This window comes from Heterodontus francisci, chromosome 17 (assembly GCF_036365525.1).
Source record: "Heterodontus francisci isolate sHetFra1 chromosome 17, sHetFra1.hap1, whole genome shotgun sequence".
NCBI lineage: Eukaryota > Metazoa > Chordata > Chondrichthyes > Heterodontiformes > Heterodontidae > Heterodontus > Heterodontus francisci.
Genome location: NC_090387.1, coordinates 78,486,362 through 78,513,158, shown reverse-complemented (window position 1 = coordinate 78,513,158; position 26,797 = coordinate 78,486,362). Strand labels below are relative to the sequence as shown.

Genomic DNA, 26,797 nt, shown 5'->3' with positions numbered 1-26,797 from the left:
GGCTATGGGTGAAGGAGTTGTCAGGAGCTGTGAAGTAAAGGATTTGGCAATGATTCTGAGGTCCGGTGTTTTCTATAAAGAATAAAGAGTTCTTGACTAGAGAGGTTGTATAACCCCTGCAGTGGGGAAGGGAACAATAGAGAATAAGGAAGAAAATGAAAAGTTAGGTATCCACCCCCCCGATCATTATCACGTGAATCCTGATGGCAGTGCACGTGCATATGTCAGGCAGCACCAGCATCGGGCTCCGCCAGAATACACTCTACAGTTGAGGAGCCTGCCGACATTCACCGTCAAAGTTGAAACGTGGAACCATATGCTTTACTGTAACCTGGTAAGAAAATCAATATATTCAGGGCGAATGGGAAGAAAATTGGAGAGTAAAGTAAGAAAATGTATCTGGGAGTGATTGCAATCACTTCTTTGTGCAATTAGAGAGATCACAGAGTATCTACACAGTAAAGGCTGGTCACAGTGTACACCTTCAGCACAGAAGAAAACCCCCAAGGTTTTAGTGCAACACACTGATTTCTAACACACTATGCTAGTGTTTATGTTTCACATGAGCCTCCTCCCACCAAATCCAAGTAATGCATGTTAAATTAACTGCAGCAATACATCAGCTGCATCAGAGGTATAAATTAAGAGCTGAATGCTGATCCATGTGTTATTAAATTTAAATTTTGCTCATGAGCCACAGCACTCAGTCAGTGTTTCAAAGCCCGGTTTCAACTGCAAAGGGATTATGTGCTGTGTCCTCCAGGTCCACATTTAACTCGTTATCCAGCCCTCGTTCAAAGAGTGAGAGACACGTCAGCTCTCCCAAGTATCTAGCCTTAATGCTGGTGAGCCTGGGATGAAACTGCTGGATTCGCTCGACGTCTGCGATAGTCAGCCCGCCACACATGGAGACGTCCAGACTCCTCAGCCACTTGCACTCCTGTGTGAGGACATCCAGCATCCTAGGGAAGAGAAACAGCATGATGGAAAAATTACAATCACAGGTATGAAATTACACTGAAATTTACAGCATCGAAACAAGCCTCAACTGGTCCATGCCAGTGTTTATGCTTCACACAAGCCTCCTCCCACCCTACTTCATCCAATTTTCAGCAAATCTAACTTTACTAACTTGATTGAGTTTTTTGAGGAAGTGACAAAGATGATTAATGAAGGGCAGTGGATGTTGTCTATATGGACTTCAGTAAAGCCTTTGACAAGATCCCTCATGGCAGACTGGTACAAAAGGTGAAGTCACACGGGATCAGAAGTGAGCTGGCAAGATGGACACAGAACTGGCTCGGTCATAGAAGACAGAGGGTAGCAGTGGAAGGGTGCTTTTCTGAATGGAGGGCTGTGACTAGTGGTGTTCCACAGGGATCAGTGCTGGGACCTTTGCTGTTTGTAGTATATATAAATGATTTGGTGGAAAATGTAGCTGGTCTGATTAGTAAGTTTGCGGACGACACAAAGGTTGGTGGAGTTGCGGATAGTGATGAGGATTGTCAGAGGATACAGCAGGATATGGATCGGTTGGAGACTTGGGCAGAGAAATGGCAGATGGAGTTTAATCCGGACAAATGTGAGGTAATGCATTTTGGAAGGTCTAATGCAGGTGGGAAGTATACAGTAAATGGCAGAACCCTTAGGAGTATTGACATGCAGAGAGATCTGGGCGTACAGGTCCACAGGTCACTGAAAATGGCAACGCAGGTGGATAAGGTAGTCAAGAAGGCATACGGCATGCTTTCCTTCATCGGTCGGGGCATAGAGTATAAAAATTGGCAAGTCATGCTGCAGCTGTACAGAACTTTAGTTAAGCCACACTTAAGCACAGTGGCGCAGTGCTTAGCACCGCAGCCTCACAGCTCCAGCGACCCGGGTTCAATTCTGGGTACTGCCTGTGTGGAGTTTGCAAGTTCTCCCTGCGTCTGCGTGGGTTTTCGCCGGGTACTCCGGTTTCCTCCCACCACCAAAAGACTTGCAGGTTGATAGGTAAATTGGCCATTATAAATTGCCCCTGGTATAGGTAGGTGGTAGGGGAATATAAGAACAGGTGGGGATGTGGTAAGAATATGGGATTAGTGTAGGATTAGTAGGATTAGGTGGTTGATGGTCGGCACAGACTCGGTGGGCCGAAGGGCCTGTTTCAGTGCTGTATCTCTAAAAAAAAAAAATATTGCGTACAATTCTGGTTGCCACACTACCAGAAGGACGTGGAGGCTTTGGAGAGGGTACAGAAGAGGTTTACCAGGATGTTGCCTGGTCTGGAGGGCATTAGCTATGAGGAGAGGTTGGATAAACTCGGATTGTTTTCACTGGAACGACGGGGGTGGAGGGGTGACATGATAGAGGTTTACAAAGATATGAGCGGCATGGACAGAGTGGATAGTCTGAAGCTTTTTCCCAGGGTGGAAGAGTCAGTTACTAGGGGACATAGGTTTAAGGTGCGAGGCGCAAAGTTTAGAGGGGATGTGCGAGGCAAGTTCTTTACACAGAGGGTGGTGAGTGCCTGGAACTTGCTGCCGGGGGAGGTGGTGGAAGCAGGTACGATAGCGACGTTTAAGAAGCATCTTGACAAATACATGAATAGGATGGGAATAGAGGGATACGGTCCCCGGAAGTGCAGAAGGTTTTAGTTTAGGCAGGCATCAAGATCGGCGCAGACTTGGAGGGCCGAATGGCCTGTTCCTGTGCTGTACTGTTCTTTGTTCTTCTTTAAATCCTTCTATTCCTTTCTCCCTCATATGCTTATCCTGCTTACCCTTAAATGCATCCCTGCCTGCCTCAACTACTCCACATAGTAGCAAGTTCTACAGTCTCCTCATTCTCAGTAGAGAAGTTTCTCCTGAATTCCTTACCTGATTTATTAGGCACTAACTTATATTTATGACCCGTAGTTTTGGACTGACCCACAAAGTGGAAACAGACAGATAAAAAACAATTTTGATTTCCACCTCCCCCCACACCGCCAAAAGGACAGACTCTCTCTGGTATTTAGTCCTAGCACCCTCCAATACCTCACCTGTGATCACTGCTTGTGCAGGAGCTTTCACTCACATTACAGATTATTTGGCCCATGGGTGAGAGGGAATAGAGTGAGACATCACAGCTGAGAACAATCCTGTCCTCATACGAGAAAGAGAGTTGCTGGTTTGGGATCAGTAGCAGGTACCAAGGATGATTTTTGCCTCCTTGACTTAATGACGCTGAGGCCAACTGTAGCACCCTCACCGCCACTGCAGCTGTTATCAGCGAACTTTGCACAGACTGGGAACGAACATGTGTCTTTCCTGAGTGGCAAGGAAGCCCTGCTCCGAAAGACATAGAAATTACAACTTTGAAGAAACAGACTGTTTTAATGAAAGAATAAAATACTTACATTTATATAGCACCTTTCACAGTCTCAGGATATCCCAAAGCACTTCACAGCCAATGATATGCATTACTGTTGCAATGTAGGAAGCACAGCAGCCAAACTGCACACAGCAAGCTCCCACAGAAAATGAGATAATGAGCAGATAATCTTTTTTAGTGATGAAGTTTGAGGGATAAAAGTGGATCAGAACACCTGGGAGAACCCCCCAGCTCCGCCTGCATCCGAGAGGTTTAACGTCTCATCCCAACAGCAGCACCTCCGACACTGCAGCACTCCCTCAATACTGTATTGGAAGTGTCAGCCTAGATTTTGTGTACAAGTCTCTGAAGTTGGACTTGAACCCACAACCTTCTGACTCAGAGGCGAGTATGCTAATCACTAGGCCACAGCTGCTCACTTTGTCCTATAAGCCCCATGGCCTTTGTACACTAGGTCATCTAGAATTCAGCATAACTGGAATCAAATCTCACTTTGGACAGGGCTGATTAACATACTTTTTTGTTGCTTTAAAGCAAGGTACTTACTGGTTGGTGATCTTATCGCAGCAAGAGATGTCGAGATGTGTCAGTCTCTTCATGTGGCTCGAAGCTGCAATCATCCCTTGGTCAGTCAATTGGCCACAGTGGCTGAGGGAAAGTCGCTCCAGGCTGCGGCAGTGCGCTGCGATGGAGACAACGCTCGCGTCTGTTATCTCGCGGACCATACTCAGCGATAAGGTCGTTAGCTCCTGAAAGCGGATTACCTATAGAAGCAATTCAAAAACAGCTCATGCCAGGCCAGATTAAATTCTTTCTTTTGGTTGAGGTTACACATCCTTCCACAAGTTATTCGCTCCCAACCTTTCACAGTGCATGCACTAACTGCAGGAGAGATGTATGTCCAGGTGCCTGCTTATGCCACTCTTGAGCTACTTGCTAAGTGCACAAAGGTTGCCTGGCAATTGTGATAAAATAGAAGTATTTTTGTATTTAGTGCAGGTCATGGTATGCATGTTAATCCGTCACTCTGTTCACCACACTACCCCAAAGCACTGCAACCTGCTTCTGCCAGAAATAAAAGGATCTGCACTCATTAAATAAATAAACTAAGGAATGCCAGCTGGTTTTGGATGAGATTAAGTGTAAAATAATGCATATTGAAAGCAAAAACAAAGAAGGCATTTACACAATAAAGCAAAGGTTTAAAGGAAAAGATCATTCTGAGACTGTATCAGGTTAATGTGAAGACATTAACACAAATCAAACCAAATATGGGGTGGATTTTAAAGGAATCGGGTTCTAAATCAATGGATTATGAGGATAGTGTGGGCAAAAAGGCAGTGAAGTGGATGATCAGCCATGATCATATTGAATGGTGGAGCAGGCTCAATGGACTGAATGGCCTACTCCTGCTCCTATGTTCCTAATCATATACAGGACAGCCACATTTAGAATACAGGCCACCTTACCCAACAACTGGTACAATGGACAAGGATCAGAGAAGAACAGGGGCGATTCTGACATTTCGCTCCAAATTACCAGAAAAGACTCTATAGGCTGATGGGACACACTAAAGCTTGGGGCAGCCACCACAAATGCTCAATGGGGAAGGCCACTGTGTAAGGCCCTCCCACTATAGTATACCAAGGGGATGGAAACCCTTGGTCTGTTTGCACCAGAGAATGTTTAATTTGGAATGTAAATGTTAATATAACCTGCAATGTTGTGAGGCACCCCATGTACCATATTGTAAGAAACTGATCTGTATTGCACTTTATGTAATGTCAAATTTGTACAGTTATGTAATGTATTTTTACAAATTTTATGAATAAAGTATATTTGTGGGAAAAAATTTTGGGACTCAGAACTGATATCAGTTTGGAGTTACGGGGAAATGCTGAGCTTTGATCTCTATAGTCCCTGTGGCACAGAAATCATATGTCATTCAGTCTTGTCTGTCTGTATCCTATGATTTAAAGGGCATGTACCAAATACTGTACAATAGTAAAACTCAAGACAGACTACAAATTATTTTATCCCACAGAATAGTGGGCTCATCGAATCGACTTGTAGCAAAATCAATGACTATTCTGCCAACTTGACTCCATCAAGAATGAGCTGGCCCTGCACCTGATTAGAATTAGGACATAAAATAGTAGAGAGCAGTCTAAATATTTAAAGGAACACAATGATGTAAGTGCTACTTGCACTATGGAAACATCTGGAAGGAGCTGAATAGCCAGAGAAAGTGCAAATGGATATTGGGGAGCTTTGTCAAACCCAAGCCAGGACTGTGCAGGCACCTTTCTGCAGATCAAGCAGGCAGGGTAGTATACAAGATAGGTCCCACTGCAAATGCTCTGAAAATATGCTAATTTGGAACCCTCCAAGTACTCAGTTTACTCGGTGAGCAGCCAAACCATTTTCACCACAAAATTCCCAAATTTTCTGTCCATGCTGACCTCATCCACAAGTTTACAACTGGCTTCTGCATAAAGAGTTTGAAAAAAAGAGGGGGTGAGGGTGGGGAAGGGAGAGGAAAAAAAAAAAAAATCAGGCATGTTTCCCAACCCTGGTAGCTATCCAGTTACTCAGTCAGGATTAGATACAGTAGCCTAGAGGTATGGATCAGCAACCCAGAGGTCAGTGATTCAAATCCCACTATTGCAGGTTGGGAAGTGGAATTCACAAAATCTGGTAACTTCCAGGCTTCCAGCAGAAAAATACTCTGAAAGCTTCCGGATCATCATTCAGGGAATATCCTTCAGCGAAGGGAATTTACCACCCCAACCCGGTCCGGCCCACATTTGACCCCAGTCTCCGACTATGTGGCTGTCTTGTAATGCCCCTTCAAGTGGCCTAGGAAACTATGCAGCAGTAAAAATGGTTTTTAAAAATTCTTTCGTGGAATGTGGGCGTTGCTGGCAAGGCCAGCATTTTGCCCCATCCCTCATTGCCCTTGAACTGAGTGGCTTGCTAGGACATTTCAGAAGGCAGTTAAGAGTCAACCACATTGCTGTGGGTCTGGAGCCACATGTAGGCCAGGTAAAGACAACAGATTTCCTTCCCTAAATGACATTAATGAACCAGATGGGTTTTTTAAAACAATCGATGATAGTTTCATAGCACCATTACTGAGAGTAGCTTTCAATCCCACATTTTTATTAATCAAATTTAAATTCCACCAGCTGCCGTGGTGGGATTTGAACCAGTGTCCACAGGGTATCAGCCTAGGCCTCTGGATTAAAACAAGAAATGCTGGATTCACTCAGCAGGTCTGGCAGCATCTGTGGAAAGAGAAGCAGAGTTAACGTTTCGGGTCAGTGACCCTTCTTCGGAACTGGCCTCTGGATTACTAGTTCAGTGCCATTACCACTACACCACCATCTCCCCTTAGAAAGCCCTAAGAAGCACCATCACCACAAGGACTGAAGTGGTTCAAGGAGAAGGCCCACCACCCCCTTCTCATGGTTACAAGGGATGGACAATAAAATTTAGCCTTGCCAGGACATTCACATCCTGAAAACAAATTGAGAGAGAGGGGACTGGCGCATATTGTTGCGTGCCCGTGCTGAATGTTATCTTAGATTTTTTCTTATTGGTAGAATCAGCATGTAAGGGGTTAGAATATCACATGCTATTTCTCAAAGGAAAACCCATCAGTTGAGTTCTAGGTGAGTTGGACTCAATATTCTTTATAAATATAAATTGATAAGGTTGAGCCTCGTTGAAATTGGGAGTTTTAGATCAAACAGTTCCTTTCAAATTTTATGTCTTTAGGAGTGCAGTAAAGAACTTTTTACTGTGCATTTAGCCCATGCAAGTTCTGACGAAAGGTCACAGACCTGAAACGCTAACCCTGCTTCTCTCTCCACAGATGCTGCCAGTCCTGAATATTTACAGCACCTTCAGTTTTTATTTCAGATTTCCAACTTCTGCGGTATTTTGCTTTTATTTAAGGGATTGGAACTAATTAGGTAGTTCTTTCAACAAGCTAGCATGGGTACAATGGACCAAATGGCCTTCTGTGTTGTAAGATTCCCTAATTTTATGCTTGGAAGTAATTATTATATTGTGTTTATATCAACTCTATTCCATTTTCCAGTGTATGGCCTACACAGTTGTACACTACATCCTCAACAGTGCCCTGCGTGGAGTACCCTGGTTATGCTGGTGTCTGTTAGTTTTGTGCATGCAGTCAGACGGAGTTCCTTAAGACATGTCAACGCACTGAGCGAAACTCCTTCTTTCTCCTTGGAGGCCTCCATGTCAGATTCGGTTATGATCCGGAGCTTTTCGTCCTGATAATTGGGAGGAGCAAAAATATCCATGTTACCAAAGGTTTGGCTCATTACTACCTTGGATAGGGAAAAGTAGTATTCAGTAGTATTAAGTTGATAGGGTCATTCTTCTACGTCTTTTCTAATCAGCACATTCAAACATGTTAAAATTACATATAATTACATAATATTTACAGCAGAGAAGCAGGCCATTCGGCCCAACAGGTTCATTCTCCACACAAGCCTCCTTCAACCCTACCCCACCTCGTCCTATCAACATTGCTTTCTCCTTCATGTGTTGATCTAACTTCCCCTTATCTGTGCTACTCACTTCAACCACTCCTTGTGGTCGCAAGTTTCACATCCTGACCACTATTATTACTTCTAATAATAAAATTCCCAAATCGATACACAATCCAGGGCACGCTAATCCTGAGAAATTCTGCAACCAGAAAAGATCGATTCTGTGACAGGTTTAACCAAGGTTGGAAGCACATCAAAGTTTAGTGGTGATGGTGAGCTGCTTTTCAGGGCGTAGATGTAGTTCATTTCAGGCACTGCTGACCTCTCCCCAATCCCCAAAAGTTATTACAGAGTTAGCTTTCATGAACTGTTACAGATTTGTTAGTTTTATGAATAAGTAGCAGTCCTAACTATTTCCCCAAAGCAGTGTTCAAAAAAATCATCACATTGATACTGAAGCTCAAAGCCCTTAACAAGAAGTGGTGAGCTTAAAGTTGGAAGACCTGTTCAATAAAGGAGTAGAAAAGGAACTCAACTGCCTTGGGTGTACAAACTGCTAGTTCAAAAGAAACACTGCACAATGATTATATTATCTTTACTGTGCATGGTAGAATTAAGTACCTATAACTTCCAACATTTAACTGTTTAAGAACATAAGAAATAGGAGTAGACCAGTCAGCCCCTCGAGCCTGCTCTGCCATTCAATATGATCATGGGTGATTTTCTGCCTCAACTCCACTTTCCTGCCCGCTCCCATATCCCTCAATTCCCTGACAGATCAAAAAAATCCACTGATCTCAGACCTGAATATATTTAACGATGGAGCAACCATAACCTTCTGGGGTGGACAATTCCAAAGATTCACAACCCCGCTGGTGAAGAATTTCCCCTCACCTCAGTCCTAAATGATTGATCCTTAACCTGAGGCTGTGCCCACCCCCATGCTCTGGATTCCCCAGCCAGGGGAAAAAATCTCTCAGTGTCTACCTTGTCAAGCCCCTTCAGAATCTTGTATGTTTCAATGAGATTACCTCTCATTCTTCTAAACTCAAGACAATGTCAGCCTCTCATCACAGGACAACCCTCACATCCCAGGAACTAATCTAGTGAACCTTCCCTGTACTGCCTCCACGGCGAGTATATTGATCCTTGGATATGGAGACCAAAACTGCACAAAGTGTGATCTCCTTGCAATAAAGGCCAACATGCCATTTGCCTTCCCAATTGCTTGCTGTACCTGAATGCTAACTTTCTGTGTTCCCTGTACGAGTGCATCCAAGTCTGTCTAAACATCAACATTCAAAAGTTTCATGCCTTTTAAAAAATATTCTACTTTTCTATTCTTACTATCAAAGTGAATAACCTCACACTTCTCCACATTACACTCCATCTGTCACCTTGGTGCCCACTCACTTAACTTGTCTTTGCAGCCTCTTTGCGTCCTCCTCACAGCTTACATTCCCATTTAACTTTATATCGTCAGCAAACTTAGATATATTACCCTTGGTCTCTTCGTCCAGGTCAATACAGATTAAAATAGCTGAGGCCCCAGCACTGCACCTTGCAGCACTCCACTAGTTACAACCTGCCAATTTGAAAACACCCCGTTTATCCCTACTCTCTGCTCCCTGTCCGTCAACCAATCCATCCATGAGCCCTTATCTGGCATATTAACCTTTGGTGTGGCACCTTATCAAATGCCTTTTGGAAATTCAGGTATACTACATATACTGGTTCCCATTTACCTGCTCTACTAGTTACAGCCTCAAAAAACTCTAAAATTTGCCAAACACTATGTCCCTTCCGTAAAACCATGTTGACTCTATCTGAACATACTCTTTGGCCTCCTTGTCTCGAGAGACAATGGGTAAGCGCCTGGAGGTGGTCAGTGGTGTGTGGAGCAGCACCTGGAGAGGCTATAAAGGCCAATTCTAGGGTGACAGGCTCTTCCACAGGTGCTGCAGAAAAATTTGTTTGTCGGGGCTGTTACACAGTTGGCTCTCCCCTTGCGCCTCTGTCTTTTTTCCAACTGCTAAGTCTCTTCAACTCGCCACACTTTAGCCCCGCCTTTATGGCTGCCCGCCAGCTCTGGCGAACGCTGAACATACTAAGTGCATTGTTAAGACTCCCTTAATAATAGATTCCAACATTCCAGATTCCATCCAAGAGTCAAGGCGACTCTTCAAAGTATTGATCATCAATTCAAATGCCTGATCGCTGGATTAAAATTGTTCCTGCTTAGCTTTCAGTTTTAAAAGAGGTCTTTCCTTGTTCCATGCAAGAAAGGAATATATTCAGAAGCAGGAGGAGCTTGAAAAGAAGGGGATGAAAATCAGAACATCTACAAACTGACAACGTCAGACAGAACACCTGGAAAGTCTGAAGCAAAGGGACAAGCAGATGCTTTTTGCACTAATATTCAAGAAGCAACCACTAGCCTCCAGCTTGCCAGACACAGCACAGCGCCTATCAAAGTTCTCACGTGAAGACTGGCTCTCACACCAAGGGGCCGCGGTAGGTTCACAAGCAACTAAAATCAGACCTCCTTCTTATCTAGCTGGCAGTCATTATTGGGTGCGTTAATTCCCAGCAGCCCCCTGTCCGTGATCTCCTTACACCAGCCGAGCCGCAGTGCTGTCAGGTTCCTGAGGTAGTTGGCGATGGTGTGGATGCTGATGTCAGTGATGTACACACAGGAAGTGAGGTCCAGCTCTCGCAGGCTCTCACCCAGGATCGTCGCCATTGAGAAAATACAGCTGTCCTATGGAATTAACCCAACACAAGAGTGAGCAACATTATAGAACTAACACCAGCGAGAGGTCAATGAGATTCACAATCACTGCTGAAAATTCGGCTTTTGATTAGAATTTAAACCTGCCATTTCAATACCTGAACTAAACGCACAATTCAGTTGTCCTTTTTGGAAAGAAGATGTTTCTAAGGTAGAAACTTGATGCACTCCAAGGTTAAATTGCTGGTCAATGCCAGTTATTTATTGCTTCAATGTCACTGGGCTGGGGTGGGGAAAAGTGGGAAATAGACCAGATTTGGACAGATATCACTGTTCCTTTATCACCGCTGGGTGAAAATCCAGAATTTTCTACCCAATGCCACCATAAAAGCACCATCACCATACAGTCATAGTTGCTAGCAGCCTTCAGAGGCCAATGAGGCACAAAAAAAATGCACCCACCTCCACTCCTGATGGAATTTGGTATCACAAAAAAAGGGCTGAAAACTCATGGCCAAATCGGCTCCCGTCCCATATTCCTCCCCCCTTTCCCTCCCCCAAACGATGATCACATAGATCCACTAACAGCTAGAAATTTCAGAGCCATTATTACATCATTCAGTACAGCACAAGTAGTGTTGCTGGAGTGACTTACTTTCACCATGGTGCAGCAGCTGAAATTGAGACTCACTAAACTAGATATGGCCTGTGGCGAGACTAACCCCTTGACCAGCTCAAAACCACTGACTTGATAACATTCGGACAAGTCAAGGGCCCGCAGGGTTGAGATGGTGGACAAGTTCTTCAACGCGTTGTCCGTCATGCGTCTGATCTTGCCCAGGAACAGATGTTCCAGGCACTGCAGACTCGAGGCGACGGCCACAACAGACTTGTCAGTCAGCTCGGCACAGCCGGTGAGGTCCAGGGTAGTGAGCCCTGGCTGGCACACGCAGATGGCACAGATTGCATCATCCGTTAAGTCTTTACAATGCTGAAGCACCAACCCCTCCAGGTGAAGCCCAGCCACATGGACCACTAACTGTATTGCCTCGCTCGTGATGCTGGTCCGGCTGAAATTTAAGCTCTTCAACGTGGTGACCTGTCTGTTTATAAAGCAGAGGATGTTGTTCAGCGACAGCACGACGGTGGAATTGCACGCATTTGTTCCTCGGTAGGGATCAAACTCGAAGGCGATGTGGCAGCCAGCAAGAGACAGCTTTTGGAGATTGGCAGTGCAATCAGTAAGTCGATTGAAGGTCAAGTCGGAGAGGTACCGTAGGTTGGAGAGATTAAGCTCACGGAGGTTCATCAGGGCTTCTGCCATCTTTGCTTTGCTCTCTTCCGTTGACAGTAAGGTGCCGGGCATGAAAAGGCTGTTGCAGCTGCTGATGTCAAGCCCCCACAGGTCAGGGCAGGACGGGACCAGAGTCATGAAGGAATTCTCAGTGATGTTGCTATCGCGCAGCGAGAGGTTCTTCAGATGCGGGGCCAGGTGGAGCGCAATGCTCTGTACAACCATCTTTGAAACTGCTGACCCATCGAGATTGCTTACAGCCACACAGGGAGTCTGTCTCCGCCCTAAATCTCTAATAGACTCGAGAGAATCATATGTTGCTTGGAGATTGTAGACAACATCTTTCTGTACAAAAAAAGCAAACAGTGCAGTCAGATAACACTTGTCTGCCAGTCTTTGATGAGTTCTACCCCCTACTAACAAAGGTAGCACTTCAAAATAGGTAATGCCAGGTACCTTATTTTCAAAAAGGAAAGACAGACTTGCATCTGTATAGTACTTTATATCCAGTGAGGTACCTTTGAAGTGTAATCACTTTTAATGTCAGAAACATGGCAGCCAATTTGCACACAGCAAGGTCCCATAAACAACAGTGATAATGACCAGTACTCCCTCAATACTGCAGTGTACTGTCACCCTATATTTTGTGCTCAAGTGGCGTTTGAGCTCACGACTTTCTGACTCAGGTGTGTATGCTACCAACCGAGCCAGGCAGGAAGGATTCATCGATCCCATATCTGTGATAAGTGAGGCACAAATTAGCTTTGGGTAATTAGGCAACAAGTGGCCTTATTGTGTGTATGTGAACATCAGGTAATGGCAGAGTCCAGCGTGCCTGCGATACCCTATGCTGTTGTTTAGCCGTCACTCACTGTCTAGCTTCTCACATGGCCATGAGTCATTGTGGCAGAGGGTAGCTGATACCTGTGGAACTGTACCATGGTAAAGAATGAACACCTTCAGGAGGTGAGGGAAAATAAACACAAAAAGTCTTATGTGCTGTCAAAAACAATACAGCCTAAAGAAGATGAAAACATTGCAACTAGCAGGCTAACCTGCAAAACAAATGCTGGTTGTTTCATGCCTAATTATTTGCAGTTCTTTGACATGTGAATTAACCAGCAACTTTCTCCATCAAGGGCAGTCTGCTGCTGTTGAGTTGCAGTGATTATCTCAGACTACCAATGGGGGAGGTGTTAAGCATCATTTGTTTTTATTATTCAATCTTGGGATGTGGGTCTCACTGACATACCTAATTGCCTTTGAGAAGGTGGTGGTGAGCTGCCTTCTTATACACAACTGAGCTAAACTCCGGATCATTCGTCCAGGCCTCTGGATTATTAGTCCATTAACATAGGGCTGGATTTTACAAGCCCTCTGAAGACAGGCTGGGAGGCGAGAGGCCTCATAAAATGGTGGCAGAAGCACCAGGTGGGGAGCCTGATGTCTTCCGTCCACCACAGGATATTCTCAGGGTGGGTGGCCAATTAAACCAATTAAGCGTCCAATTAAGGGCCATTTCCTGCCCCCACCGGGATCGGGAGGGACCGCCATCATGTGTGGAGACTGCCAGGTTCCCAGCAGGTTCCGGGGGGGGTGGGTGGTGACGAGGAGGCCTCCTTTATGGCCATTCCATGGCTCACGTAGGGGTCCCTGGTGGCAACAGCTGCTGGCAATTCCCACACACCCCATCACCACTGCTGAAGGGCGCACACGTCGCCTGATCACTGGGGTCTGCCTGCCTGGCCCCAACACATTAAATAAAACAAATTTACCTGGCCTTCAGGGCGCCTCAACATAAAGGTGCCCTCTTCTTCCTACAGCCTCAGCAGCAGCTACCTCTATCAGTGGTGGTGCTCTGGGAGGCAGGCTGCCGTCAGTAATTTTATTTTTTTATTATTAGAGATACAGCACTGAAACAGGCCCTTCGGCCCACCGAGTCTGTGCCGACCATCAACCACCCATTTATACTAATCCTACACTAATTCCATATTCCTACCACATCCCCACCTGTCCCTATATTTTCCCTACCATCTATCTATACTAGGGGCAATTTCTAATGGCCAATTTACCGATCAACTTGCAAGTCTTTGGCATGTGGGAGGAAACCGGAGCACCCGAAGGAAACCCACGCAGACACAGGGAGAACTTGCAAACTCCACACAGGCAGTACCCGGAATTGAACCCAGGTCGGTGGAGCTGTGAGGCTGCGGTGCTAACCACTGCGACGCCCGTAATATTGCCGCCCAGGATCCCATTGACCGTGCGGGGTCTGGTCCCGCTTTTGGTCCTGGCGGCACGAAATCCTGCCCTTTGATAAAATCCCGGCCATAATCACTATGCTACCGAACACAATGTGTGCAGGAAAATGCTAGTGGCAGTAATGTTGACCATGAAACTACCGTATTGTTGTAAGAACCCATCTGGTTTAACAATGTCGTTTAGGGGAAGAAATCTGCCGACATTACCCAGTCTGGCCTCTATTTGACTCTAGACCCACAATGTGGTTGACTCTTAACTGCCCTCTGAAATGGACTCTCAGTTTGTCCTTTCCAAGAATAATTAGAGATAGGCAATAAATCCTGGCTTTGCCAGCAACGGCCACATCCCATGAATGAATAAACACGACTCCAGTGATATCTGGAAGGCCTGTAATTCTGAAATATAAACAGAAAATGCTGGAAATGCTCAGCCAAGTCAGGCAGCATATGTGGAAAAAGAAAAAAGAAATATTTCAGGTCAGGTGATCTTTTGTTTGTAATTCTGCTGACTAATTCCCTTGTCTACTTTCATTAATATATGCTACCCACATAAGCAGCAACAGATGACCATTATGGGCAAAACAGCAGATAAAAAGACCATTATGGGCAAAACAGCAGATAAAAAGTATAAATGAAAAAGCCCAGTGAAATTTCCCAGCTAATCCTTGGCAATAATAGGGCTTGAAGGTATTTTCATGTTAAGTGTTCCTGGATGGAGAGCTCCCAGGAGCCTTGGCAACCGTAATGGTACTCTCCAGTGCAGCTCTAAGCCATACAAATCAAAGACTTCAGTTTCATACAGTGTTGAGTTCATTCGAGTTCCAATTTGTTCAGAACACTGCACTCCCACCTTGTCCCCAACATTGTCCCATCCTCCCATCCTGCCCCCGGCACCGTCCCACCCTCCTGCCAGCACCGTCCCACCCTGCCCATGTTTCGTTGGGTTCAGGTGCATCTGTAAATTCTCATCTCCATTTTCAACAACACTCTGTAGCCTACCTCACGCAGCCTCATCTTAGTATCACTCCACTCCTAACACCAGGTTACTCCTCATTCCTACTCCCTCTGCTCCACCACTGATACGCCTGCTCTTTCACACCTGCTCCCTGCAATTCCCGAAAGTAAAAGCAAAATACTACAGAAGCTGGAAATCTGAAATAAAAGCAAGAAATGCTGGAAATACTCAGCAGGTCAGGCAGCATCTGTGGAGAGAGAAGCAGAGTTAACATTTCAGGTCAGTGACCCTTCACCAGAAATGACCTGAAACGTTGACTCTGCTTCTCTCTCTACTGATGCTGCCAGACCTGCTGAGTATTTGCAGCATTTCTTGCTTTTATCCCTGCAATTCCCTTCTCTTTGACCACAGTCCCCATCTAGTTAATGTCTCTATTCCCACTCTCCGTTTGGAATCCTCTGATGGGCTTCCTCAACATTATGGGACATTTTCACATACGTGAGGAGTATTACTGGAATGGATGCTGGTGTTGAGTTATCTGATCACTGGTGAGGCAGCAGTGGGACTGATATAATTCTCCATATATTGTACCTGGGATAGGAAGGGGAAAGAAGAAAAAATAACAATATATCAGACGGCATTCTCAATCCTGATTGCTAGCCAATGACCCCTCCTGGGAACTGCACAAATGTAGATAACAGGTGAGGACAGGATCAGACCCATCTTGTTTGAATAGCCTGCCAACACTCAAGGTGACTTTGACGAGATATCCGTGGATAGCTGCTGCCAATGGAGCTGTAACCCAGAAAGAGTCGTAGCCCTTGGGAAGTTAAATTATATCTTTTTTTCTGAAAAGGAGTTACCTGGAGACTTCGGTCCAGAGAGGCAGTATACCAGGCTTTGTTCACTAGTGACGCCTCCTTCCTGTCAGATGTAGACAGGAAGTTCAGGATGTAGCAGATGACCTGTTAAACAGAAGAACATTGTAGCTTGGAGATTGGAGATTGTAGCTAATATAGAAAACATTAGATAGTGTGAGATTTGAAGGCATCGAACCCCAGTTAAAAACTATTTGATGAACCAGTTTTTATTTGGAGATGGAGAAAATGCAGCCACCGTTTTCACCACAGTGTCATGTCCAAACAACATGATTGACATACCTTTATCAATTTGCCTGCTATATCCGTGTGGCAAGCACATTTATAAATCAACATTCCTAGACATCAGAGTGGACATGTACGCCACTCTCATGGAGCAGCGAAGCCATATGGATCCAAAAGTCCTGGGTTCCATTCATGGTATGTGCTGTATTAACTGACCTGGGGATGGAGAGGAGATCTGTGCCCTCTGGTCATCAATCCTCCTGCCAGTTAACACTTCCATTAACACTTAGTTAAATGGCATAACCATCCTTCACTGCCTGCCCAAAGCAGCCCAGATTTCCAGTGATCTAATGAGTCGCCCTCTTCTGGAAAGCTCAGCCATGTGGACACCAGATGGGGACAGGATCGCATGCAGCCATGATCCACTCATATGGCAGTGGAACAATGCTCGCACTCACAAAGTATCAGCGCACAGGTGAAGAATGCCTGGAAAGCTGTCAATGTTCAAACAGTTGCCCAATGTAAGTTAGTGACTTCAGAAAAGTGCAGAAAACTGGAAAAAACAAAAGAATTTTTTTCATACAGATGTGGCTTTTTACTAAAGGATTTCCTGTCATTTATAAAAGAGGGCCAACAGCTGATTTTTCTCCCCATCCTCCCAGCCTACAAGTTATTTATCCACTGAAACCTGGCTTGTCCATTTTATTGATAATACTTGAAAAGGAAATAAATTGCAGCGCTGTGGGGAAGGAGCAGGGAGTAGGTCTAATTGGATAGCTCATTCAAAGCACCAGCAGAGGCATGGTGGACCGAATGGCCTCTCCTTCTGTACTGTAAGATTCTAAGTTAGTGTTGCGTTTTACCATTTTTACTTGGAATCATAGAATAGTTACAGCACAGAAGGAGGCTTTTGGCCTGTAGCGTCCGTGCCAGCTCTCTGAAAGAGCAACTCACTAGTCCCACTCACCCGCCTTTTCCCTGTAGCCCTGCAAATTTTTCTCTTCAGATAATTATTAAATTCTCTTTTGAAATTCATGTTTGAATCTGCCTCCACCACACTCTCAGGCAGTGCATTCCAGATCCTAATTATTCGCTGCGTACAAAAGGTCTTCCTCATGTCGCTGTTGCTTCTTTTGCCAATCACCTTAAATCAGTGTCCTCTGGTTCTTGACCTTTCTGCCAACGGGAACAGTTTCTCTCGACCTACTCTGTCCAGACCCCTCATGATTTTGAACACCTCTATCAAGTCTATTCACAGCCTTCTCTTCTCTAAGGAGCACAACCCAGCTTCTTCAATCTACTCATGTAACTGAAGCCCCTTATCCCTGGAACCATTCTTGTAGATCTTTTCTGCACTCTCTCTAATCCCTTCACAACCTTTCTAAAGCGTGGTGTGGTGCCCAAAATTGACACAATGCTCCAATTGAGGCCGAACCAGCATTTTATGAAGGTTCACAATAACCTTTTTGCTTTTGTACTCCAAACCCCTATTTATAAAACCCAGGATCCCGTATGCTTTATTAATTGCTTTCACAACCTGCCCTGCCGCCTTCAGTGATTTGTGCCCATGGACCCCAGGTCCCTCCTCTCCTGCATTGCTTTTAAAATTGTATCCTTTATTTTATATTGCTTCTCTCGCTCTTCCTGCCAAAATGTACCACTTCAGACTTCTCTGCATTAAATTTCATCCACCATGTGCCAGTCATTCCATCAGCCTGTCTATGTCCTCTTGAAGTCTATCACTATCCTCCTCACTGCTCACAATACTTCTAAGTTTTGTGTCATCTGCAAATTTTGAAATTATGCCCTGTACAGCCAAGTCTAGATCAAGAAAAGCTGTGATTCTAATACTGACCCCTGGGCAACCCCACTATACATCTTCCTCCAGTCCACAAAACAACCGTTCACCAATACTCTCCGTTTCCTGTTACTCTGCCAACTTCGTGTCCATGCTGCTAATCTCCCTTTTATTCCATGGGCTTTAACTTCATTTATTCTCCAGCTTCAGTGACTCAGACTATTTCTGCCAGCAAGGCCTCGATGCCCATGTTTCAGTGTGCCTTGATTTGCTCAGCTTCTGAGAAATCTGTAGCGAGCAACACAACAAGAAAGAAAAAGTTTGTTACTGCATTTAATCTGCTGCTGCATGTTGTGCCCTCATGTGATGAGCAGCAGGATAAACACTTCCATTGGAATTCCTATTGTTCCTGGGACACAGCCTAAGATGTCAACTGCCAAACAAATTTATAAACTAGTTAATAAACAGAAGTAATGATTTACTGCAGATTTAAATAGAAACAAGTCTTAATTAGCTCCACTTGGAAGATAGAAAATAATCATAAGAACTGCACTAAACTCCAATGCATACTGGACTTGGTTCAAGGTTTCCAAATATTCTTTACATGGCAGCTTGCTGTTGACTGTATACAGTCTCTCTGGCCTACCTGCACCTTCAGACACATTACCTAATTTGAACTGGACAGGCCAAGAAACTTGACCTGGAGAAAGGAAATTTAAATGTGTCTGAAACTCAAAGAGAACTGCCAATCAAACATATTTTCAGACACAACTCACAAGTTTGCCTGACCAGGCAAAACATCTAATTCTGGGGCAATGTGTGGCAAAAGAAGCTGGGGGCATGTTTTGATTTTTAAGCCGGTGTATGCTGTAATGAAATAAGGAAGCTAGTACTCAGATACATCACAGACAATCTTTCATTTTGAGTCACATCCGTCCATCACCATCTTCCTTGCCTATTTTATTGTTACTACTGTGGATATTATAAGGCTGTAGGAAAGACAGCCAGCAGTGTCAACCTTAGTTTAGCTTAGTTTAGAGATACAGCACTGAAACAGGCCCTTCGGCCCACCGAGTCTGTGCCGACTATCAACCACCCATTTATACTAATCCTACACTAATTCCACATTCCTACCATATCCCCACCTGTCCCTATATTTCCCTACCACCTACCTATACTAGGGGCAATTTATAATGGCCAATTAACCTGCAAGTCTTTGGCATGTGGGAGGAAACCGGAGCACCCGGAGGAAACCCACGCAGACACAGGGAGAACTTGCAAACTCCACACAGGCAGTACCCAGAATTGAACCCGGGTCGCTGGAGCTGGAAAGGGAGAGAAGGAACACCTGCTCTCAGAAGCCTGATACAGCGAAAGGCTGTGAAGACTTGAACCTGTTTTGAAAATTGAAGTTTACAGAGAAGTAAAAGCCCAACAGAATCACCAGGAATCACCTTATTCATGGACGTCCAGGTCGAAAGTGCTCGGAGAAGTGAGCAAAGAGGACATTGACTTTGAGAAAGGTCTGGGAGATCCAACCCAATCTTCTATCCATGCCAATATATTACCCCCTACACAATGAGCTTTTATTTTTTGCAATAACCCTTGATGTGGAACCTTATCAAATGCCTCCTGAAAATCTAAGTACAGTACATCCACCGGTTCCCCTTCATCCAAAGCGCATGTAACTTCCTCAAAGAACTCCAATAAATTGGTTAAACATGATTTCCCTTTCACAAAGCATGTTGACTCTGCCTGATTACCTTGAATTTTTCTAAGTGGCCTGCTATAACGTCTTTAATAATAGCATCCAACATTTTCCCTAAGACAGATGTTAAGCTAACTGGCCTATAGTTTCCTGCTTTCTGTCTCCTTCCCTTTTTGGATAAAGGACTTACATTTGCTATTTTCCAATCTAATGGAACCTTCCCCAAATCTAGGGAATTTTGAAAAATTAATACCAACGCATCAACTATCTCACTAGCCACTTCTTTTCAGACCCTAGGATGAAATCCATCAGGACCCGGGGATTTGTCAGCCCACAGCTCCAACAATTTGCTCAGTACCACTTCCCTGGTGATTGTAATTTTAACACTGGGCAGACTGTGCCTCCTCATGGTGACCAGGTCTTGTAGATTATCAAGGTGACAACTTCAGACAGATGCATTATCAGAGGATTGAGATGAGGAAGCTGAGATGCAGCCCAGGTTTCCCTGGTATTATCCAGCAACATTCAACCCCCTCTCCCCACAGGAAGGTGTAGGCAGTGCAGACATGTCCAAACTCATCCCTCCAAGGGGGCAATGAGCCTGCTCACATGTGCCAGCTTGACTCACATGTGGAAATCAGGCAAACCTAGCAGGAGGTAACACCTCTAGGCGAGTGGGAAGGGCAAAAGTTCACAAAACAAAACTCAGGGCAGTCGACAAGGTGCCATGTGTTGTAGGTCTTGTAATGCAGCATTTTATATCAGTCATGCTGTTTCAAAGACTGAACCAACACAAGTCACTAACCTACATTAAAAACAGCCTTTCATACATAAATCAACTGAGCTCGTGTCACGAGATTAAAGACGAGACAATCCCAGCACTGTTTACTGTACTCAGCATGGAGTTACTTTCTGCTGCACGATTAAGCCGACAGCACCAAATCTTTGTACCATAATAATGTTAGGGAGCAGGGGACAGCTTTCCAACACATCAGGACAATGTAAAGTGAAATCCTATCACACTACTTTAATACCACGGTTATATTTTTAAAATTTGTTCCTAGGATATGGATGAAGTTGGCAAGCCCACTTGCCCTGAGGTAGTGGTTAGCCCTCCCTAGAACTGCTAACTGCTGTGTGTGGGTGGCGATGGTACTTCCACAATCGTATGCCAGGTTTCCATTCACCCACTGTAGATTCCACTAACACTGGCTATCAGTGCGTGCATCAGGTTTCCATTCACCCACTGCAGACTCCTCTAAGATTGGGCTGCCCCAGGTTCATGGACTCCGCACCACCAGCCACACCAATGCCTCTACAGTCTTGAGCGTCCCTTTTTGCATCCAGTATCTAGGTAGAACACAACAGACAATCCCTTGCCCTGGATGCATGCTACTGGAATATATAATAGGCCACCAGCTAAGTCCTCAGACTTCAAAAGAACTGAATCGGCACTCATATCAGTCAGAGCAGCTGGCTCTAAGCCAACAGACAGCTGAATTAAATAAAAGAGGTAAATGAACAGTATAAAATAGTGAATTATACACCACACTTCCCACCATGTGTAAAATGTTAAAGGTGCCACTCATTTTCATTGAAACAGAAACTCGTTTCTTACACTGCGAAACATGCTGCTGTTTCAAACCTAGCTCCTCTGCTGGCTGGAACTGTTAAGTACAGAACCATTCTCCAGGCTGGACGACTGAAAATTGGCTGTTTCGTGGCATAAAAATCATTCCAGATCTACATTCAACATCCTCTGAAGACATACTGAAACAAAAGGCGATGGTGAACTACATCTCAGATGTATTAGATCAGCAGTCCTGGATTAGCAATTACTTGGAATGGCTGTCACTCAAATGCAATTGCTACCCGCAGCGAAGTATGGAAGACATCTCCTGGCCTGACAGTCTACAGTTTGAAGTATCAAGCTGGGCAAATTGAACAGAATAAAACATGACCAATAAGGTGTTATAAAGTAGCAATGCATCTAAATTGACCACTTTTGCATACCAGATTGTAAAGTAAATAGCCTTTATTGCGCATAAAACAGCTAGCTGTAACAAATCTTAATCATCTATGACCTGTTTTAACCCATGATCTTTCTAGTAATAAGTAAAAAAAAAAAAATCAACACAGACAAAAGCACATTGTTTTTTGGGTCACAATCACTCACCAATTATCTGGACACATGGGATATAAATTCCATCCAGTGGAATCTCCAAATGCATATTCTATACTGGTCTTTCATAATAAACAGACATTGTTATATTCCTTGGCAGTTCAGGGAGTTTATCTGGTGAGCAGTAAGCTGCACACAGGATGGTCCCAGTTTCAATTCCTAGTTAGCTGCAGTTGGGGTGATGCCATTAAGCCTCAATGCTTCAGAGTTCGGAAGTGAAAAGCAACCAGGATTCCTACTCTGGTTCAAACCTGGTCAACCATGGTGGAAGTGCACGCTTGGACATAGAGAAAGCAGAGGACTGGCTAAGGGTTGCCAAATATCCTACCAGCTGTGGCTCAGTTGGTAGCACACACGCCTCTGAATCAGAGTCGAGGGTTCAAGTTCCCCCCGCACCACCCCAGAAATCTAAGCACAAAATCTGGGCTGGCACTTCAGTGCAGTACTGAGGGAGTGCTGCACTGTCAGAGGTGCCGTGGTTCAGATGACACGTTAAACATCAGCCTTCTCAGCTGGATGTAAAAGATCACACTGCACTATTTTGAAAAGGCGCGGGGACGTTCTCCATGTCCTGGCCATCGTTTATTTATCCCTCAACCAACTTCACTAAAATTATCTGGTTATTATATCAATGGTTGCCACATTTCCTACAACACTTCAAAAAGTATATCATTGGCTATAAAGTATTTTGGGACGTCCTGAGGTTGTGAAAGGCACTATAGAAACGCAAGTCTTTCTTTCTATTAGCATTCACCATCAATGCTCATAAGTGAATAATGATCCTTGGGATCAGGAGCAGACAAGGAGAGAGGAAAGTTCGCCAGAAACACCTTTTTAAAAGAAAGAGTGACACAGGGGGGCGGCGGGTGGTTATATGTTGGCAAAGTGTTTTCCCTTTACTTACAAACATGTGTCATTGGCCTCACATAAATGCCTTTGCCATGAAAAACACTGAGTTCTTCAAAACTGTTTCCCTTTAAAAAAGGAACAGCCACAGGCAACAACAGCCCCTTTTTTAAACGGCTAGCTTAGATCCTGTAAAGTTATTTACTGCCCAAGCCAAAACTTCTCATGTTTAAACTTGAAACTTTGAAAACAAAGGGTTTTGTACAAACTGTACACAATAATGCACAGAAGCAGGAATATAACCAGTGGAATAAGACACCAAAGGCTGAACATACCAATAGGTCACTCGGCCCCTCGAGCTTGCTCCGCCATTCTACAAGATCATGGCTTATCTGATTATAACCTTGACTCCACGTTCCTTTCTAACCCCAATAACCTTTCGCCCCTTGCTTATCAAGAAGCTATCTACCTCTGCCTTAAAAATATTCTGCTTCCACCGCCTTTTGAGGAAGAGAGTTCCAAAGACTCACGACCCTCTGAGAGAAAGAATCGCTCCTCATCTCTGTCTTAAATGGGCGACCCCTTATTTTTAAACAGTGACCCCTAGCTCTCGATTTGCCCACAGGAGGAAATATCCTTTCCACATCCACCCTGTCAAGATCCTTCAGGATCTTGTATGTTTCAATCAAGTTGCCTCTTACTCTTCTAAATTCCAGCAGATACAAGCCTAGCCTGTCCAACCTTTCCTCATAAGACAACAAGCCCATTCCAGGTATTAGTCTAGTAAACCTTCTCTGAACTGCTTCCAACACATTTACACCCTTCCTAAAATAAGGAGACCAATACTGTCCACAGTACTCCAGATGTGGTCTCACTAATGCCCTGTAGAACTGAAGCATAACCTCCCAACTTTTGTATTCAATTCTCCTCACAATAAATGATAACTTTCTATTAGCTTTCCTAATTACTTGCTGAACCTGCTTACTAACTGTTTGCGATTCAAACACCAGGACACCCAGATCCTTGTGCATCTCAGAGCTCTGCAATCTCTCACCAGTTAGATAACTTGCTTCTTTTATATTCTTACTGCCAAAATGGACAATTTCACATTTTCCCACCCGTTACTACAGTACTGCTGATTTCTCTCATTTTTTCATTATTTTCAACACAATTGGTATTCTGTCTTGGCCCCTTTCACCTTGATTAAAATACAATAAAAGAATGATACAGCACAGAAAGAGGCCACTTGGCCCATCCTGCCTATGCCAGCTCTTTGTAAGAGTTAACCAATTAAACACACACCCTCCTTTTTCCCCATATCTCTGTAAAAAAAAAAGTCCTATGTCACCTCTGGTTCTTTTGTCAATTATATGTAATCTGTGTCCTTTGATTACCAATCCTCCTGCCAGTGGCAACATGTTCTCCTTATTTATTCAATGAAAGCCCTTCGTTAAACTGAAAAATACAGGCTCCTGTAAAGAAACTGATCAATTTTAAAATTTCAACAACTTGCATTTATATAGCACCTTCACTGTAGTAAGACTAACCAACGCACTTCACAGATCATGGAGGGATTTGAAAACAAGGATGAGAATTTTAAAATCGAGGTATAGGAGCTGGGAGCCAAAGCAGGCGACTGAGGAAAAGGGTGATGGGTGAGTGGGACTAGATGTGAGTTAGTATATGAGCAGGACAGCTTTGGATAAACGTAAATTTAGAGGGTGCGAGATGGGAGGCCAGCCAGGAAAGCATTGGAATAGTCATGTTTAGAAGCAAAGGCATGGATGACACAAAGTTGTAAGACAAGTCCAATTAAAAGCTCAATGAAATGGCCTTACCTCTACAGGTAAATTTGGTGCCTCAGTCTCCATGGTTCCACTCGGTCATACCATGTTACAGCATTTGGTCCCAAGTTCAGCACAAACCTCCTTCTGTATAATAAAAAGCCAGTTAGTCCACAATTGAACAGCATAACAGGAACTGCCCTGGCCTGTACGTCCGCTGAAACTACTCTTGTACTCCTACAAGTGTTGTCACAAAATTTGCCTGGTCCTGATATACTAGAGAAAAGGAATAACAAAACCCATATTTAAGATAATGTTGTCTGCTATTTTTTAATTCATTGTCTCAAGTTGCTCCCATCCCTGTCACCTTCAACAGCAGACCTGTATTTCACACAAATGTTAAGACTGCTCAAAACAGGCACACACAAGCTGGGAACATAATCGACATTTGCACAATTGGCAACTTTCTTTTTTCCACTATTCAGACGAATATAATATGGAAATTTCACACACCCAGCCCTAAATGTTAAGTGTCAATGGTGCTTGCTATGAACCAAACTTTTCTACTAGACACAGATCAAGGGATGGGTACCTCACCTTCGATTATCCCTACTTCCTCACACTCTATTTGAACTTCAGTCAAAATTCTTCTCTAAGTCAGGGTAGGGTTTCACCCTTGCTGCACTTCCACCTGTGTGTTTTACTGTGAGCAATCTTTTTGCATTGTGACCACTTTCTGCTCCTTCTATGATCTGTGCCCATGCATTCACACCAAACCCAGCATCAAGTCACTGTACTCAGCTGTGGAAGCAATACCCTGTTTCTAGATCATACAGATATCCTGACAGCCCATTAGCTCTATTACTCCCTTCTGGTCAATCTGTGACATAACTGCAGCTTCAAGGTATTAATATTCCTCTCTCAATGAGTGTCAGAAAGTCATAGATATTCAGAGGGATATATTGTCTTTTCTCTCTCTCTCTGACGCTACCACTTACACCATCTCACTCTTCCCCCCCCCCCACCCACCACCTTGGCTTTGATTGTACTTACCACTCAAGCCTTATCGCTATTACTCTATTTCATTCATTCACACTATCACTCTATTCCTGGTTTCCAATCCCTAACACCAACTCCCTATTTATTTCTATTTCACTCTTTCCTTCCTCACTCCTTCTCTCTGTCAGTACTCTTAATGTAACCAGCACACTCTCTCTCATCCATTAACTGTCTCTCCTCCTCCAGCCACTTGGCGTAACCAAGGTGATGACAGTCACGTGGGGAGGATGGCAGCGCCTGCGCTCTCCTGCTACCAGGGAGCGGGCTGAAACCGGGCGGCCATGTTGCTAATGGAGCGCATGCGTACAGTGCTACAGACGAAGGAACGGGGCGGCCATATTGGTAAAGGGCGAACACTGCTAAGCTTGGGAGAGAAGTCTCTCTGATTCCTGAAGGCCTCTTTCTCTGCTTTTATTATAAATAACTCCTGGCACACATCCCCACTGTTAGATGTCAGTTATTGCAAGGTTCTATCCCTGAGGGTCACAGTCTCAGAATAAGGGCTTGATCGGGCATTTAGGATCGGGATGATGAAAAATCTTTTTTCTCAGAGGGTTGTGAATGTTTGGAATTCTCTACCCCTGAGAGCTTTGGATGCTCAGTCGTTGAGTATATTCAAGACAGAGATCAATAACTTTTTGAGTACTAAGGGAATCAAGGGATATGGTGATAGGGCGTGAACATGGAGTTCAGATATACCATGATTCAATGTGGAGCAGGCTCGAATGGCCAAATGGCCTACTCCAGATCTTATTTCTTATGTTCTTATCTATTCCCTGAGGCCTGCTGGGTAAATGCATGGTGAAATAAAAACAGAAAATGCTAGAAATACTCATCAGCTCAGGCAGCATCTGATGGGAGAGAAACAGAGTTAACACTTCAGGTTGATGACATTTCGTTGGAACTGGATAAAGTTAGAGCTACAACACATTTTAAGCCAAAACAGAGGTAGGGAAAGTGGGGGAGGGGGAAGGAACAAATTGGAAGGTCTGTGATAGAGTTGAAGGCAGGAGAGATTAAATGACAAAAGGGTTGACAGTACAAGACAAAAAGAGATGGTAATGGGACAAGTAGAGAAACAAAAGAAGGGTCTAGACAAGGTATAAATGGGAATAGCAGAATCATTAACAACAGCTGCCATCCAAAAAAATGGGGCAAAGGTTTTGATCTGAAATTGTTGAACTCAGTGTTAAGTC

General features: G+C 44.3%; 1 protein-coding gene across 1 annotated transcript; it reads right to left on the bottom strand.

The window, feature by feature from the left end:
• On the bottom strand, nt 1–25,728 carry fbxl9 (F-box and leucine rich repeat protein). The gene is made up of 8 exons (XM_068049959.1): nt 25,596–25,728; nt 24,597–24,689; nt 15,985–16,086; nt 11,267–12,250; nt 10,423–10,641; nt 7,518–7,658; nt 3,904–4,121; nt 1–962 (listed from the first exon to the last, which is right to left on the bottom strand). Exons 2-8 carry the CDS (start codon nt 24,627–24,629, stop codon nt 716–718), a joined length of 1,944 nt encoding a protein of 647 aa, XP_067906060.1. The 5' UTR covers nt 24,630–24,689; nt 25,596–25,728; the 3' UTR covers nt 1–715.
• Between the last annotated feature and the right edge of the window lie 1,069 nt (nt 25,729–26,797).